Source organism: Catharus ustulatus, chromosome 1, assembly GCF_009819885.2.
Source record: "Catharus ustulatus isolate bCatUst1 chromosome 1, bCatUst1.pri.v2, whole genome shotgun sequence".
Taxonomy (NCBI): domain Eukaryota; kingdom Metazoa; phylum Chordata; class Aves; order Passeriformes; family Turdidae; genus Catharus; species Catharus ustulatus.
The window spans coordinates 48,510,798-48,530,164 of record NC_046221.1 but is presented as its reverse complement, the minus strand read 5'-3'; the positions used below and the strand labels follow the sequence as shown (position 1 = coordinate 48,530,164).

Sequence of the window (19,367 nt, the reverse complement as noted above, 5' to 3'; positions counted from 1 at the left end):
ATTTTGTAAAAATCAATGAGTTGGAGCAAAAAGTCCCAAGGCTTTAATTTTGAAAAACCTACGTCTTTTGGCTAAAATGCAATTAGCTCTAGCTGTAAAGGGTGGGGAAAAAGAGCTTATCTGTGGAGTACCTGAAACTGCACCCTATTGCCTCGCCTGCTCCCCAATTACCTTGCAGAGCTGGCCTGGGATGCTGTTTCATGTAGAACATAAGATATTAAAGGCTCTTATCCCAGGGTTGGTATTCTGCTTTATTCTTAGGCTTCCACGTGGTCAGAGGGAGAGATGGGGATAAAGAGAGAGCCCACACGTCGACTCAGGGTTTTTCTCTGGGTCAGGAAAGGGGAGGGGTCAGCCTTGGCTTCAGGCCAATCCCATCGCAGGGGCCAGTCCATTGGTCTTGTAGGGGTTACAGGGTTAAAGGGATGTACCATTCTGAAAGCAGTAGGGTATTGGGTTACAACATCTCACCCTTTTTTTGTTTAAAGAAGAGAGAAAAGTATTAGGTTGTTAAAAGGAAAACAAACATTTTAAAACATGTTAAAAGTCTCTGAGTCTGCCGGGAGGTCGTCTTCTGTGTCAGTTCTCTCTCCTCTCTGGCGGCGTCTTCTTTTCGAAGCAACTGTGACTTGCTTCTCTTCCTCTTCAGCTGGAGCTGGCTGTTTAGGGACATAAGGCTTCACCCATTTCTGGGGAATCCACCGAGGGCCTGAGGGAGTGGATACGCACGCATAACCACGTCCCCAGGTAACAAGCTCATAGGGACCTTTGGTTTCCCAGGTTTCTGGATCCCTAATCAAAACTGGTGGATGCTCAGACAGCTTGAACTGTTTGCCACTGTTAAAATGACGAACCACAGGAGGATTCATGTTTTCAAATGAACAGTTCAAGAAATTGATAGTGAACAGGGCTTTGCACAGCTTCTGCTGTGGAGACATCCACACAGTTGAATTACTCTGTCTAGCCAGAACTTGCTTGAGCGTCTGATGTGCACGCTCAATCACAGCTTGGCCTGTGGGGGAGTGGGGGATGCCTGTCTTATGTTCCACTCCCCACTGCTGGACAAATTCCAGGAACTCCTTGGACGTATACGCTGGGCCATTATCTGTTTTGATTTCCTTAGGGATCCCCAATACTGAAAAAGCTTGCACTAGGTGTTGTTTGGCATGCACAGCTCTTTCTCCTGCATGGGCAGAGGCATAAACCGCACCTGAATATGTGTCAATGCTTACATGAACGTATTTGAGGCGACCGAAACTGGGAATGTGTGTGATGTCTGTCTGCCACACCTCACAGCTGCCAAGGCCTCGGGGGTTAACCCCTGCACCTAGCGATGGCATGGCCTGGAGCTGGCAGCTGGGACAGGTGGCCACAATGGCTCGAGCCTGACTCCGTGTTAGCTTGAACTGACGGATCAGACCTGGCACATTCTGATGATATTGCTGGTGGCTCAGCTTTGCCTGTTGGAAGATATCTGGGAGGCGTGCTTGTTCTGCTGGGGTGGCAAGGGAGTCTGCCTGACGATTCCCTTCTGCGATCTCGCCTGGCAAATCGGTGTGTGACCTCACATGCATCACATAGAACGGATGTTCTCTATGAGAAATCAGATAGATTAGTTTTGACAGCAACCTGAAAAGCTGCTCATTGTCAACTTCTTTGAGCACTGCCTGCTCCGCCCTGGACACTACTCCCGCTACATAAGCTGAGTCTGTTACCAAGTTGATTGGCTCTGAGAACTTCTCAAAAGCTCTTACCACTGCAGCCAGTTCAGCTACCTGAGGCGAACCCTCCACAAACTCAACATCGGCTTGCCAATGCTGAGTCTCAGGATTTCTCCAAGTCATCACCGACTTGTGGGAAGCCCCAGAAGCGTCTGTGAACACTGTGAGAGCTTTGAGTGGTCTCCGACTCCTCTTCTCACGAGGAATGAGGTGGAATTCCTCATTGAACAGCTTGTGAGACGGGGCATGGACTGATATTTGTCCACTGTAGCTGTCCAGAGACAACTGGAGACTGGCATTGCTCTGAAGCAAGTGCTCGAACATCTCCTTTGTCAGCCTCTCAGGAGAGTTCCTTCCCTCCTCGGAGAGTTTGACTGGAAGGTGAATACATGTGAAATCACAACCTGCCAGCTCATACAGTCTCATCCTTGCCTTACGAATCAGCTGAGCTATGAGTTCTTGTGGCTTAGTGATGGTTTTGGATCTTTGGTGGGAGAGGAAGACCCACTCTATGATTAAGAGCGAATCTCTCTGCCCCTCGATCCACTGGAATATCAAACCGTGTAAGTGTGGTAGTTTTCCCAGAATTATGAATTTGAAAGGCAGTTCAGGCTTGTAGCGATGAGCCTGCCTCTCTGCCAATGCTTTCTGTACCTTTTCAATTGCAGTTTTTGCCTCTGGGGTCAGTTCCCTGGGAGAAATCAGCTCTCTCTCCCCCTTCAATAAGTTGAAAAGGGGTTCTAGGTCCTCATTAGTGAGGCCTAGCCAGGGCCTAACCCAATTCAAAGACCCACACAAGGAATGGAGATCTGCTAAGGTCTTTGGATTACAATTAATGTCCAATTTCTGAGGAACAATGGTCCTTGCAGTGATTTCCAGGCCCAGGTACTTCCAAGGTGGCATCCTTTGGACTTTATCCTCCTGCAATTGAAATCCAGCAGAGGTTAAAACCTTAACCACTAGGTCAAGCGTGTGTTGGAGTATAGAGTCATCGGGGGCACACACAAGCAAGTCATCTACATAATGCAGGATGATAGCTTCCTTTCTCTGAGCACGCACTGGAGACAGCAATGAGGCCACATACCACTGGCATATGAAAGGACTACACTTCATCCCATGAGGGAGCACTTTCCAGTGGTAGCGCTTCATTGGGGCTTCTCTGTTGATGGTAGGAACAGAGAAGGTAAACCGTGGAGCATCTGCTGGGTGTAAAGGGATTTGAAAGAAACACTCCTTAATATCTAAAACTGCCAATTTCCAATTTTGAGGGAGCATCGTTGGAGAGGGCATCCCTGGTTGAAGTGATCCCATGTCTGCTATAATTTTGTTTATTTCCCGGAGATCATGTAACAATCTCCATTTGTCTTTCCCTGGTTTCTTAATTACAAATAAAGGGGAATTCCAAGGACTTGTAGTTTCTTCTATGTGTCCTTTTGCCAATTGTTCTGCTACAAGCTCCTCCAGTGCCTTAAGTTTTTCTTTACTCATTGACCACTGAGCTGTCCAGATTGGAGAATCATCTAACCATGTCAATTTGTGGGCAGGGCGCTCCTCAGTGGCCGCCTTTAAAAATCCTGAGAACTTTTGGGAATTACCATTTTCATTCCCCACTGAGACATGGTATCTCTTCCCCACAGGGGGCACTTATAGTCTGTAACAAACGGACGGACACTAGCTATTTTTCCATCCGGCCCCTCAATTTGCACGATGCTTTTTGATATTTTTGCCAATTTGATTCCCCCTATACCTTGGATTTTGCCTGCCACGGGTTGCAATTCCCATTGTGACGGCCACATCCTTTCGGGTATGATCGTCACATCTGCCCCTGTGTCCAGTACCCCCTCCACATGGAGATGGTCTGAACCATGGGTCAGATTACATGCCACAGAGGGTTTTTCCTCACCCACCACCTCTGCCCAATAGACTTCAGGTGATTTTCCTTCTGCTGTGATTTCCTTTGGAACAGGGATGGCCTGGGCGAGGATTTGCCCCTCATTCAGGTAATAAGGTGGTTGTGAGCAGCGTGCTAAGAGAACGAAACCTGAAACATTTTCCTTCTTGGATAATGGAAGTAATTCCATCTCCAAGGGTGTGTGTGCTGTGTCCCCCATAACTAAATACTCACAGCGCAGTTCCAAATGCAACAGCGTCAGGTCCAGTGAAGTGCTAGACAGATCCACTGTAATTGCTGTCCACTCTGTTGACATAAAACAAACACCTTTAGTGGTCTTAAGACTGAGACGACCAAAAGGCGTCCAACCCTTGCCAATTGAATGTTTAACATTAATGCTATAATTAACCCCCACACCATTTGTCCCGTCCTCCCCCTTAGTTTTAAAGAGAGAGGTTTTTTCCCGTGTGGAACCCGCAGTATTTATATCTTTGCGCGTTATAGTATTTATGGCGGGCACGCGCTGTACACCTAGTTTTTTTGTTTGTTGGTTTTCTTCTGTTTCTGGCTGTGTGGGCAATCCCTTGCATAGTGTCCAGTTTTCTTGCACTGGAAGCAGGTGATGTGCTGCAGCTGCTGTGGTGGTACCGGTTGCTTCCTTGGTCCTGGTGTCATCGCTGCTGCAGATCGTGAGTGTGCTGGTCCTGGATTCCTCTCTGGTGTACTGAACAGTTCTGCTTTTCTGGTGCAGGCTTCTATCATCTGTGCTAAGCTAGGTGGTGGGTCGAGGGGAAGACTAAGTATGACCCTGCGACATGATTCATTAGCGTTTTTCTGAGCCATCTCCTTTAGTAGCTCTGCCTGCACCTTTGGGTCCGAGACTTGTCTCTCCACCTGTGCACGGAGGCGATCCAGAAACTGCAAGAAACTTTCTGAAGGAAACTGTTTAATATTAACATAACTACCTGTAACATCAACAATAGGTAATTGATGGAAAGCTTTTTCTGCTGCTAGAGAGATCTTATCCAAAACAAATTTAGTTAATAAACGTGCCTGTTTATCAGGGCTTTGGTACTCTCCTTCTCCTGTTAGGTGTTCCTGTGTAATATCATTATTATCCTCATCTTTTGCACTTTCTGGGCTTTGTTGTAGTTCTTGCAAAAGCACTCTTAAAGATCTTTTCCAAATACTTTCCCACAAATCAAATTCAGAAGCTGAAAGTAAACATCTGAATAAATCCTTAATATCATTAGGTACCATCTCATGAGAACTAAATGTTGCTCTTAAAAATCCTTTAAACATTTCACTGTGTCTGCCAAACTCTCTTTGAATCTTACAAATTTCCTTTTTATCTTGGTATGGTAGTGGCTGATATGTTCTCCTGCCATTTCTCCTACCCATATAATTGACAGGAGCCACAGATGGAATCTGAGTTTCTAGATCGAGGGTTTTAGGGATGGGCTGTATTCCTCCCTCTGCTCTGGGCTGTGTTATCTGTTGATAAGGTGCCTCCACCGGGACAGTGTCCTGAGCGATGGGCGGTGCCGAGGGTCTTATCTCAGAAGGAGGTTGTGTAAAACCTGTAGAACCAGTTTTTCCACACCCACCCCCACCCCCACCCCCATCTGTGCTAGCCTGATAGCTTGGGGGAGGGGATGGCAAAGCTCGGGTAGAGGGAGAACAGTCCTGAATACCCAGAGGCGAGGATGAGTTTGGAGAGAGGTCTGAGGGTGTTATCAAGGGAGAAGGAGTATTATGGGAAGAAGAAGAGTTTAATGCCATGTGGCTGGAGCCATGTTGGGTGTTGCCTTCAGCCTCAGTAGTAAAAGACACGTGGCTGTCAGCATGAGTTAGAGAGACAGAGGAGTCAGATTTCTTAGGTGAAGAGGGGATAACACATGCAGAGGGACAGATACAAGAACTGGTTGACTCTGAAGCAGTTTGCTGTGGCTGCCTGTTATCTTCTGTTTGGAGTAACAGTTTTCTAATTTGCAAAAATATTGGGATGAACATTAAGGCTTTTTTATCTCCATGTTTGACTTTTAAAGTTAATAAATCTCCAATTTCATTCCAAAAGAAAACCGAATTCATATCTGCTAAATTAAGATCTGATCTCTCTACAGACAGCCACCTAGCAAACCTATGTAGTTCTTTTTTAGTAATAATCACATTTGCAATTTTTAAAAGTTCTCTAATTTGTGAAGCCACGCTCTGTTGCAAAGTAGATTGCTGTGTACCCATATTTTTCACAGCAATTTACTCTAATATCTCACTACAAAGCACAGTTAAAACACAGTAAGAGAAGGCTGCTAGTTGCCGGCTAAACTGGCACCTCCCCCACAGAGAATCACAGGCTGCAGCAAAAACGGCGCCTCTCTTTGAAATCAGCTGTCTGGCGTGATACTGTACACACGGCAGAAACTGTTTCAAGGCGGCCTTGCTACCCCCACCAGTGTCTCCGGCTGCATACAGCTCCAAACCCCCAGGGAGGACGCTGTGCAGCCCAGCCCTGGCACCTCGATTTTACAGAGAAAGCACCTCAAAATCCCCCTCCCCACGGAGGAAAATTTATACTTACCACTCTCTGCGAAGTACCAAGGAGTTGAAGAACTGTACTTTGTAACCTGTTCCTGAAACCGACCACCCTATTACTGGATAGTTTACCAGTTTCGTCCCCTTAAGCTAGACCTGCTAGAAAGCAAGTTTCGCCCACAGGGTAGTTGACTTCCCGTCGGCTTCCTAACCCTTCTAAGGGTCACAGCCTCTCACGTGGGTTTTAATTTAAAAAGCACCACGTTACGGGCGGCAACTGAAACTGCACCCTATTGCCTCGCCTGCTCCCCAATTACCTTGCAGAGCTGGCCTGGGATGCTGTTTCATGTAGAACATAAGATATTAAAGGCTCTTATCCCAGGGTTGGTATTCTGCTTTATTCTTAGGCTTCCATGTGGTCAGAGGGAGAGATGGGGATAAAGAGAGAGCCCACACGTGGGCTCAGGGTTTTTCTCTGGGTCAGGAAAGGGGAGGGGTCAGCCTTGGCTTCAGGCCAATCCCATCGCAGGGGTCAGTCCATTGGTCTTGTAGGGGTTACAGGGTTAAAGGGATGTACCATTCTGAAAGCAGTAGGGTATTAGGTTACAACAAGTACCCATGATTATCAGTGACACTTACTCCTGCTCAGCCAGACTGCAAGAGGAACAGATGGGGACAATTTTTTTTGTTTTTTTAATTATCTGGGGAGCTTTAGTGTTCATATACTTTATTGTCTTAAAAAAATACCCAGGGTTGTGTGTGAAATAGAATACCACTTTAAATTATGCATATCAAGAAGAATGTCTTTCCTCCTTGAAGCTCAAAGAGCAATACAAAAACATGCGGGCAAAACATTCAAAAAGTAATTTTATGCTTTATAAAATATCAGTTGCAAATACTCAGTTATTCTGCTCATTTTTCAATGCTGCCCATGTTCAGGAAAGTATGGTCTTGCTAATCTAGGGCTTAAGGGAACTCTGATGATATCTGCGTAAGTGAGAGGGTTAGATTAAGGCCATAAATATTGTACAGGCAAAAGAAAACTGAAGTTTCCCAAAGCGTAACAGAATAAACTTAGCAAAGAATATTAAGAATAAGTTTTGCAAAATATTTCCTGACAGAGAAGACATTGCAAATGTGAGCTAACTACTTAAACTGCAATCAAGCCAGCCTCAGTGGGGCCTACCTGTATTTTTCTAAATAAAAAAGATCAGAGCTGGAAAAGAAATATTTTTTTGGACTGTATATTAAACAGAACTGGGCAATTTTGATTGAGTAAGAGCAGTATTTCTCTGTGTTTCATAATGCTTTTCCTGCAATGTTAATTTTTTTTAATTTTTAAATGTCCCTTGCATTTGGTAGAATATGGCCTTGCTAGTCTAGAGGGCTTTACAGGACACTGATAGGTAAGCAGATTTTTGTTTTATTTGAATAATGTTAATTTTCTGCCTCACCAGCAGGGCTTTTTTAATGCTGCATTTTTAATAGTTGCTCTAATATGCTCTAAATGCCAGCAAATCATGTAACTAGAACTCTTTCAGTTATAAATGAAATCAAGCAAATAACTTCCGAAATACACTATTCTATTGAACTAGTGTGGCCATGTTCATTTAGAGGTTTTCAGCCTGTGGTGGCCAAGACTAACTGCCAGGGCTGGAGTGGAAATCTTGGTTGTGAGCTCTGGTTCTGACACTCCTAAAAGGTGTTTCCATGTGACTATCCCCTTTGCTCTGCTCCCACCATCCCTGCACTGTGGCAATGGGTTTGAGTACATCTCTCTGCTCCCAGCAATGGGACAGGGAGTCACGTCTTGGGAGGATCTCTACTTCCTGCCATCCAGAATGTCAATGCTATGCAATCCTTTAATAAATTGAGTGCCACCTTAAAATTAGGTTTTAAATCCAGAGGGAGCAGAGCTGTTCCAGAATCTCAATGATAGCACTGTGTTCAGCCCAAAGTCACGCAAGGATCAGTTTGCACCTTTTTGGGTTTTGTCATTTACTTAAGCAGTTATTTTTCCACCTGTTGTTTAGTTTGTATGTTGTCTGCATATACCTTTCCAACATGATGAAGTAGTCACAAAAAGTTTTCTGCTATAACTTCTCAGTTTCTTTTCTTTTTTATCTTTATTTTTACATTTTTTCTTAATACCCTTTTGGTTGTAGAATTAGGTGTCTCATAGTAAAAACTCTAGGATTAAAAGGCATATTTCTTTCCCATACTGCACTTTCTCTGGTCTTTTATGTATCCTTAAAGTATAAAATATTCAGCTGTTGAAGTTTGTTTTCTTAAAAACCATGCAAAGAACAGCTCATTGCAAATACATTGTAACAGGGCTTGAGGCTAGTAACTAAAACACAATTTAAAAAATATTTTGACATTTTCAAATGTATGATTTTTTTTTCCTATAATCATATTTCAAGTCTACATGGAAACATGAGTTTTCAAATCAGTAAGAAGAAAGAACTATTTTGTTTCTTGATTGAAGGATTTCAGGGCATAAGTGTTTCATTTTGCAAAGAAATTTGCCACAGATTAACTCAGAACTACTCATGAAGTTCTTCTGTGCCATCACCAATGACAAAGATTTTTATCTATAGAATAGCTAAGAGGGCATTTCAAAAGCGTCCCACATGGCACCTCTTCAAGGAATAGTTGAGTGAAAAAGGTGATTATTTTATGCATATTCCAGAAAATCGCTGTGATAAATATATCTCTTTAGAGCCTTCTTTTGGAATTATAGCTGCCTTCTTTTTTCCTTTAAACATGGTCTTTGCTTGTGCATCAGTGTGTAGCCAGACCTTGCAAGAGGCAGATGGAGATGGTTTCTATCAGTGCTCTCTCTGCTTGTGACCTTTTTCCCATGACCAAAGCTGCACCCAACTAATGATTTTACTACCCTTGATTGGAAGCAATGTCTGCTTTACTGCAATTTAAAAAATCAAAGCAAAACAAAAAAAACCCTTTATGGTATAAGTATAGGAAATTGGACTTTTGAAAGGCTTTTACAAAGATTTGAAGTGATTTTTCATGGGTTCTTTTTCAACTTCAAAGTGCTTTTCAAAGATTACCCATCAAAATCTTTACTGTACCCAGGTGGTAATTTAACAAGCACTGCTTTTCCTGTACCATGCATGAAGATGCCAGCAGATCTGTCCCACAGCTCATCCTGCTCAGACAGGTTTATGAGCTGACGCCCTTCCTGGTTTATGAGCCTTCTTGAAGGAGCTACAGAGCAATGCCACCCCTCCCAAAGCCTGCTGGGAAAACCTTGATATCCATCTCCCTATTTTGAAAGAGTTGATCTACACACTGGGGAACATAAAGCTAAATTTCACAGTATTTGAAGTTTCAGACCTTAACATCTGCCAAAGCTGCACCACTGTCTCAGCTGTGATTGACTCACAGGTTTTTAAGGCCAGGAAGGACCATTAATCTGATCCCCTGAATAGAACTGTCGGACAAAAGCCGTCATTACTGCAAAACAAAAATGATATTTGCATCTGATTAAAGCATCCTCCAGACCTCATGGTTCTTGTAACTATTCTTCCTCCCAACCTGCTGTTTCTATTTCTTCACTCAATGCAACATACTTAACGCCCTACTTTGGCTCTGTGGGAAAGAAATAATTTTGTTTAAACTATGCTGCTAAGAGGCCACGATATATCTGAACGCTGTAAAATAATCTGAAACCAACCAAACAGAGGAAATTATAAGAAACAATAGATATCCAAACCTATATGCTACGTCTTTTGAAGATACATCAAATGAATATATGAATTCTCAGTACCACACCCTCCACCCAAGTTATTTTTTAATGTGAATAAATAGACAGTATAGATGTTGCAGCTCTTACAGGAACAAGGAATAGCTTTTGCCCATTAAAACCTAAAAATTCTGGAATATAATGATAACTATTATACTTTTTAAAATGTCATTATATTCTTTGCTAACACGATAGCAAAGAGGGCTAAGTGGAGTTTAATAAATCTTGAAACCACAGCTACTTCATCATTTGGGAAACTGTAACAGAGTTCAAATGTAGCTAGAATAGGAATGAATTATTCATAGCAACAAGGTTAAGAATTTTGAAAACTAAAAAATTATCCAATAATGACATAGCAATAGCAAGGTACTGAAATTCTCCTACCTCCTTGCAAGAACTTCATAGGGTAAACTATGGCATGATACCGGTCTATGCTTAGTGACACGAGGACGTAAGTTGAGGCATAGAGAAGGACCACCTGGGGCAGTAAGTAATGAGACAACAGTTGAGACACATCTATTGCAGAAAGTGATGTCAACAAGAACTCTGAACTAGAAATGTTTCAGAACTTGTTGGGAAAAAAAAAAAAAAAAAAGAAAAGAATAATCCCCTTGTATTTTGACCCAGGTATTTTTACTTTTTCCTGTCCACAAAATTTGTAAGATTTAATATGCTTTAACTAACGTGATTCACTTTTAAATTAACATTTTGCTGCTAGAAAAAAATCTACACAGCATTTTTGTCAGAGTTTACTGTTATGGGGGCACAAAGCACAAGGTTTTTATACCTGGAAGTAGCGAACGACCCTGCAAACGATATCAGGGGCCAAAAAATCTCCAGTGTAGCGCCAAATGATGTCAGTCATTATGTTGATGAGTCCTGTGAATGAATCTACAAAGAAATTAAGTGAAGAAACATTGAAAGAAGCAAATACATGACTTTAGGTGAACCACAGAGGCAGGTGGGACCCTTGGGATGTATTAGCTCCCCAGACCTAGGGGCAGTCAAGCCATAACTGTTCAGCCCATTATGCTAGAGGAGTTGGGAAAACCTCAGAAAACACCCCATAATTAGTGTCTAAGTGTGTCAACTTGATTACAGCTGTGACAAATAGTGAACTACTTAACATCCTTTATTTTTTATCTATTATTTCACTTTAAAAAGTCTCCTGTGAAATCACCTGGAGTGGCAATCAAATGCTGCTAAAGTTAGTGGAAATTTTGTCAGGAATTAATTTGAAAACTTTATTAATTACAGTAATTTCACGAATACAAGCCGCAGCAATTTGACAAAAATTTTGGTGGAAACTCGGAAGTGCGGCTAATAGTCGGGGGCGGCTAATGTGTGAATAATTTTCTGACATTTACAACCCCAGACTTGCCAGTCAGGGTGCCGAGCCAAACACCTGCCAGTAAAAGCCGGCATTCTGCGATTGTTACAGTGTTACTCTGTTGCCCTGGCTCCCTGCAGGCAGCACGGGGGGCGGGGAGAGAGGCGGGAGAGCTCTCTTCCTCCCTCCTCTGCCGCAGCCTGGGGGACGACGGGTGGGGGGGCCGCGCCGCCATTGCCGCGGTTCGGGGAGGACGGCGGGGGGCGCTGCCATTGCCGCGGCTCCGGGAGCTGACAGGAGCCCCGCGCAGCCATTGCTGCGGCCCGGGGAGGGGGGGGAAAGTGCGCGCAGCCATTGCTGTGGCCCGGGGAGGGGGAGGGAAGTGCGCGCCGCCATTGCCACGGCCCGGGGAGGGGGGGGAAGTGCGCACCGCCATTGCCGCGGCCCGGGGAGCTGACGGGAGCCCCGCGCAGCCATTGCCGCGGCTCGGGGAGGAGGCGGGATGCTTTGTCTGCGCCCGCTGCCGGCGCCACGGGCGCGGGAAAGCTCCGTCCCTGCCCGCCACCGGCGCCACGGGCGCGGGAAAGCTCCGTCCCCGCCCTCCGCTGCTGCCGTAGGAGCGGGGGAAGCTCCGTCCCTGCCTGCCACCGCGGGGCAGCGCCGACCCGGGGTGACCGAGCCCAGTGGCAGCGGCGGGTGGCCCCAAGCGGCCCCACCGGGCTGGGCCACCTGGCCCTGTCAGCAGCCCCTAGCGGGCCAAGCCTGCACAGCCTTAGCTCAGCCAGTAAACCCCGCCCTCCCGCGGTTCTGTTACTAATTGCACGCGGGTCCTCGCTGCGAACGACAGAGCGGCTTATATTCGGGTGCGGCTTATTTATGGACAAAAACCGAAATATTTGCCAACACCCAGAGATGCGGCTTATACTCAGTGTGGCTTGTATTCGTGAATTTACTGTAATTACTAACTCTGCCTTGTCTGCTTGAAGTTAACCTACTTATGCCTGTACTTTTATATTTGCCAGATTAAATATACCTCAGGCTATCTTTTCTTTCTTCTTCTTCTTCTTTTTTTCCTCCCACAAGAAAATCTAAAGAGATATTCCAGCCTTTGTTCTGTTTCTTATTGAACAAGTGAGTGCTCACAGAGATGCACATTTTACAAATTGATTACAAGAACTGGTACTCCTGTTTTACATATGGGTGATATAAAGTTTTGTCTTTAAAACCAACTTCTCCCACTTGGACAAGATAAATATTTTCAGTGCAGTCTATGGAAGAAAATGTGTACCAGTCCAATGTCCTGCCACTTCAAGTAACAAGATATTTTGCTCTTCTTGCACAGCTTTCCACAAAGGGAGAAAACAGGTTAGGAAAATTTTTCATGAAATTTTTTGGGACAAAACCAAGCAATATGAAAAAAGAGTTTCAATCTTTATTTTAAAAAAATTGAAGTGATGAAGTAAAGTGTTTCATTTTGCTGCCACCATTTTATACATTCAAAAACCATCTCTAAAGTTTAGTGTGATAAAGGTATTTTAACTCCCATAACAGAAGATTTTGATTTGAAATTTATGCCTTTAGAAACAAGGTATTTCAACAATTGTCGAAAGAATATTTTGAGAATAAACCGTTTGGGACAGTATTTCCAAGTAGGCATGTGTTTTGCAAAACAGTTTTCTTCTAAATCCTGTGAAATTCCAGAAATTCCAGATATTTCTAGTTGGCAATTGAGATTTCAGCTTAATGCTTCAGAAAATTGTTTTACCGAAAAACCTGTTTTGCTTCACTGGAAAATCAGGGTTATTTTTTTCTCATCAATAATCCTTTATCTCCTCATTTTTTCTTTCATTTATCTTCTTCTTTAAGGTTCAGTTCAAAATTCAATTAGTGTAACTACGCTGCCCCCCTCCTTATGATTACTGTTCAATTAATACTGGTTTACTATTTATTCTCACATTTCCCAGCCCCATTTTCTCTCTTCTCTCTTTCCCTGTCTCCAGAGATAGGCTGGATCAGAGACAATCTCTGAAAGGAAGTCTGTCATTTGAAACATTACGTTAATTGTTGTTCATTGATAAAGGTGATCGAGTAAGGAATGATTGTTCCTCTGATGAGTACAGTGGCTTTAAGACTTTACTGAAAAGACTGTAGGTATATAATTAAGGTGGTCTTTGAGAAAAGCACGGAGTTTAAGTGTTTCAAAAAGTGAAATGCATCCTCCAGCAGTGGTTCCAATCTATTCCTTTCCCTTTCCTTACACCTGAATTATTGATTCACATTCTCTCTTTCTACAGTAATGAAATATATATTGGTTCAAAGTATTAGACATCAAGAGAGCTTCACCTCAGGGTATTCTCCTGCTTTTGATGGTCTGAGCATCTGCCAAGCAGGTGCTAAATGAGGGTTCAGCATTCCTCAGGAGGGGGAGAGTGCAGAGGTTGCCCTCCCTCCTGCCAATCTCAGTGCTCTGAAGAGGGAAGGGAGGGAGAAGGGACAGCACCTCAGGTATCTCTCCTTTCCCTCTTCTCATGGCTATCTTCCTATCCATCTTCGATGCATCAGGAGAGTGCTTTAGAGGTGCATCCTGCAGCTGTGGTGGGAGATGGGACAGTGAATTACAACAGGACAGCCTCCTGGTGGTTTCCTTCAGGTATCAATGTGGCAGTCCCAGACAACATACTTCCAGCTTATGCCCATGTCAGCTTTTTAGTTTGCATCAGGAGTGCGGTTTTTAACCTGTGGCCCCCACCTCACTGGCTCATGTGATAGAGATCCACAGGGGAATGAGCCTTTGCTCAGCTCGGCCCAAAAGTACTCTCCAGGGTTGCCCTCCTCACATCCTACACCATGCAGCTGCCAGCCAGTGCTCAGACTCAGGAACCATGGCAAAGTTTATGCAGCAGAAGCAGATCCCTCTCCAGAAATACAGAATATGGATATCAGCTCCATCTTTTTCATGCTACAGGTCTCTACGCACCATGTGTCATTACCTACAAATATATCTATAGCCTTAAATACTTCAGGAACTTTAAAGACTCAGAATTGCCTTTCCCTTGAGAACTGTTGAGTGAGGTTTTTTAGGTGACTGCAGAGGCTTTTAAATGAGGCTTAAACTTCACAGCTTTTTTTGTGCTGGAAGCCTCAGCTCCTTCCCCCAGCAGAATGTTTTAAGAGTTCCCTGTGCTGAATTTCAGAATTATTGTGGAGAGTTCGGCATGAGCCTCCAAGCACATGCTTCTGAACACAACACACACGTGTACCAAAGCCAATGCACTCACTTGCACATGTGGGCCAAATTTAGCCAGATTTCTCAATGCTCTTTAATTATACAAACATAATTATATAAACATTCTCAACAAACTCAATGCCCTCATGCTCTCCTCAGATCTCTTGTCTTTTCAATCTGGTACAAAAAAGTACCAGACTAACTTTTCTTAGAGGATTGTTCAGCTGCCTGCTTCAGAGGGTGTTTCTTATCCCATCTCTGCAAAGGATCAGGTTCTCTCAGTGTGACCATTCATGTCTCGAGGATTTGTCCTGCAGATTTTACATAGGGTCACCAAGTAAATAAGGGTCACCAAGTAAATAATGTGCTTTGTACCAGTGATCAAGGCAGCATGAAGGGAAAATGCAGCCAACTTACAAATTATGACAAAGGATTGCAATATACTCTCCAGAGACACAAGTACCTAGTGCAAAATTTTATTAGTGATTTAGACACTAAATGTGCTGCTCATTAATCTTTTATCTTATGCTCATCACACCTTCAGTAACCAGGCTAACAAGAAATGTTGTTGAACTGTGTGAGCATCTAATTTATTTGTTGCATTTCTTATATTTCTGCTCTGAGATGCACCTTCTCATGTGATGAGGCACAACACCAACCTCTTAAGAAACAGCACTTACAAGAAAGCTGGAGATCAGGTCTCTAGGAATTAAAATTCAACATGCCCTGCTATTGTGAAAGGCACTGAGGTTTTGTTTAATTTGCCTTTATTAATACATCTCTTCCTACCATTATTCCCTACTGCACCATTGCTGTGGGTATAGATCTGGAGGGGGCTGGACTGATCCAGCAGTTCTGCCAAGAAAGAGCATGGCACCCACCAAAACAGGGCAGGATAACGGGAACAGCAGCAGCACATCAAATACAGGGAGTGGGCAAAAAGGTGTGCTTGGTCACCACATAAGCAATGGTCTCATTATTCAGAAAAACTGGTTCCTCCCATAAAGTTTAAAAACTGACTGGAGAATTGTTTTCTTGTAAAACCAGGATGTATTATGGACCAGTCAGGACAGTAAAGGCAAGTAATTTTCATTCAGATGTCCCCTTCTTCAGACCTCTACGGATACTATGGTCTGGGATTGGCAGTTGCCCTTAGGGAGAATATGTGGGAGCAGATGGATTTGATGATAATTCTGAACCCTAGAACAAAGTTTCCTCTTCCCATCTTGTGTAACTTGCACATAGATGAGACCACTGTCTACTAGATGAAATATTTTGTTGCATGCAGTTTTCAATGGTTCATTCTGTGTAAAGAGAATGTGTTTCAGTGTAAATGCAGAAGGCACACTCCTGTGGATCAATTTGTCTTACTTAAACACAGAAAAACAAGGATGACTCCTCAAAAAAAAAAGGAATCACATAGTTTGTAATTCATCGCTGCTATATATATTTCAAGTGGTGCCTGTATTTGTAGCATTTTCCAGAAAAAAATTACCATCTCAGATACCAAGTACCAAACAATTCCATTTTTATTTTTTTCCTTCCCCAACATCTTGTATATAGACACTTCTACTATTTCTTCTGAATCCTCTATACAGATCCTTTTGCCAACTCTTTACCTCAAGTACTTGAAGGACTGCAGATTTATATCTTGGTCAGAACAGAAACTGCATGATTATTCTCATCTAAAAATGTGAACTATCCTAGGAGTATTTTCTGTTGGTGTAGTTCAGGCACCCAGGTCACTATAGTAATTGGTTATCCATACTTCTTCCAATGCTGCCTTAACTGGCTCAGATATTGTTGATGCAGATACTTCAATTGAAGTAGGAGTAGTAATGGTAAAGTCTTCTTTCTTCCCTCATAGCAAACTGAAAATTAGACTACCATGGTGCTCAAGCAGTGACATTGCATGCTGCAGCTCAATTTTTGTTGATGCTTAGGTTTTCCATTACAGAATAGTAGAATAGTGTTCATTTCCATTTTTGTATCTGCTTTGTCTCCCTTGGTGGCTGTTTATTGCATGAACAAAAGTGCACTGGTAAGTGTTATTGGCAAATTTCCATGCAAAATCATCATGTGGAAAAGTTAGATAGGCAAATGCACACTGAACTGTTTCCCATTAAATATGCTACAATGACAGAACAGTCTGAAAATTCACTACGTGTGGTCTGGATCTCCTGAAATTGACCTGAATATGGCCAAAATGGACTTCTGAGCATTTAATCCTAATAAAGCAACTAAGTTTCTGTAGGGCATGATATCTTTGACCTGAATTCCATAAATCCTATTAATGCTGTGTAAACATTTGCTAACCAGTGGAGTTAAAGGAAGTGACTCTCCAGAGAACCTGTAAAACACATGAACGTGAGTTGGACTTATTGACAGGTGATGAACTACCACGTGTAAATGTTGGATGTGTCTTCCTACAAAGATGCAAAGATGGGTAGAAGGAAATGTGTCGGTGTTATTGTCAGTGTCACAAATGTGTCACTAATACATTTAGTGACACAATCTAAGTGAATGAATATCACTGCTTTAATATGCAAGAGGGGAATAGAAAAACCCTAATCTTCTTAGTGAAACTTTAGTGCATGCAAAGGCTATTTCCAGAATAATTTCTGTTTGAGCGCAACTAGATGTGCGGCAGTATAGATGATTGACTAAAAGGTACTAATGATGTATTTTTACTTTTGATGTCAAAATTTTAAAGTCATGTCTTTTAATGGTAGATAATGAGATCCCAAGTGATGATTCCAAGTAAAGTGTAGTCATCAAAGCCATGCTGTTGGCAGCATCACACTTGTGCAATGCTGTTTCTCAGCATTTACTGCTGGCACATGAGGAAGCCAGGTAGTAAACTCCACCCACCTACCTATATCTAACAATAGAAGTCAAACTCCCATGTAGAGTAACTGTTAAATAAATGTCCTCTATGTCAGGTGACAATCCTGCCTGGATATCCATCAGGGAATCATAAAATTTAGAGGTAATGTTTTCCAAGTAATTCAGAAAGAAATCCATTTCCCCCCTTAATGTGAAATGTTGGACCCAAAGGATTTATCTGCCAAGCATCTTTTATTAAAAACAAAACCAAAAACAAAAATAGCACAACTGTCATTAGGATTTGAATGCCTGAAACAGGCTGAAGATAGGAAAACCATAATCAGTCCTTCAGGACCACATAACAATTCTGTAGCTGTCAAAACAAGAATTAAGGCTTCCTATAAACTGACATAACTTGGCACAGCAAAAGCTGACTGCTGCTGATGTAGCAAATGCATGGCTCATTTCATTGACTGTCAAGTATGTCTACAAAGTATATTCAGGGCCACCACTGGGCCACAGGAAAGGCTATCAAACTAACATTCCTAAGGTCATCAAAATAACCTGCCTAAACCATCCTCATGTCTGGTTTTGCTCTGGAGCCCCGTAGAAAACCCTGAGTTCACCTCTTGCCCTTCATGTTTCCCTGTGCCTCACTACATGTAACAAGAATAAAACCGCACCTGTTCTTGCACTCTGTCTTGTTTGGAAAATGTGGTGTTTTGAAGAAAGTAACTTGTGAAAAGATTAAACATTTAACATTGCTTAATGGACCATTGTTTTTCCATCCAGGCTTAGAGATGCTGCTGCTCTGTTTTCCCAAGCTATGTCATTGATATGAATAAAGGCTGTGCCTATGCCTCCCACAGACCATGTCTGGACTGTGGCACTGCATGAAGCTGGTGCATCAGATGTCGTCAGTGTGGCCAAGACAGACCCCTCTGACAGCACTGGGTGTAGACACTCCTTCCCTGGGTTCCCAAAGGTTCAACCTGAAACTGATATGAGGGCACAAAAAACCTTCAAGACCTACACAGAGCTTCGCTATAACAGAGTCAGAGTTCCCCACCAATGTCAAAAGTATTTGGATTTCATCTAAATTTTAGTTTAAGGGCTAAGCCAGTCAGCCAGAAGCTGTGTCAAGGTTGCAATCACAACCCAAAACTGAAACTCCAGCGTGCTAAAATCATGAAAGACATTAGTCTTTTAAAAATGTCTTCTTCTCCTGACCAAAAAATGCTTGAGCATCTTTGAGATTAATAACCAGATATCTGGATTTTCCCCGAAGGTAATTCACTGAGATTGATTGACTATAAAGAATGTAAACAACTACTCTAATTTGAAAGCTAAAATCAATTGACTTGTGCCTTTTCCTCATCCTCTCAGTCAACATCTTAGCAAAGTACTTCTGAAATTGGCATGTCTTCCCAAATGATGAATGAATATGAAGTTTTATGTTTACTTACAATTCACACAGAAAATGTAACTGTGGGAAAATATTAATGAATATCCAAGTATGTTTATCTATATCTGAAGCAATGAATGGTCAAGAAAGGGATGTGAGTATTTTTACAAACATCTTGGAATCATAGAATTATTTAGGTTAGAAATAATCTTTTTGAGGTATAAACAGTATAATCAACAGATTTCATATATTCAACAATATGAAGAATTTATAACCACTATAATTTCAATACCATTTTCTGCAAGGCACAAAAAATGTATTGTGGAAATACTGTTAGCTGAAAACAATGATAACCTACCAAAGCATTCATATTGAAAATGTATTTGGTATACTACTGAGTGACTGTTTAAGGACTTGGAAACAGAGTTGAAAACGCAAAACTCTATCTTGCAGGAGTACATTCATTTGTGACGTTTCAGAATGATCAAATTAGTCTTGAGCAATTAGTCTTTGTGATAGTATCTGCACACAAAGAGGTCCAATAGAAGAACTCAAAATCATTTCCTTTTACAGATCCTTTCAAATTCACATTGACATTATAAACTGTGTAAGTGGATCACAGAAATACTTAAAAGCATAACTCGAAGGGTCACGGTTTCAGAAGCACAGC

At 42.5% G+C, this 19,367-nt stretch overlaps 1 protein-coding gene across 2 annotated transcripts in view; it reads right to left on the bottom strand.

The window, feature by feature from the left end:
* Nucleotides 1-19,367, bottom strand: part of NPSR1 (neuropeptide S receptor 1) — a 118,308-nt gene that overhangs the window by 14,368 nt on the left and 84,573 nt on the right. For both annotated transcript variants that reach the window (XM_033073116.2, XM_033073107.2), the window contains 2 exons: nt 10,698-10,801; nt 10,295-10,388 (listed from right to left, as the gene is read on the bottom strand). In XM_033073116.2, coding sequence (XP_032929007.1) covers nt 10,295-10,388; nt 10,698-10,801 — 198 coding nt within the window. The remainder of the gene's footprint in view (nt 1-10,294; nt 10,389-10,697; nt 10,802-19,367) is intronic.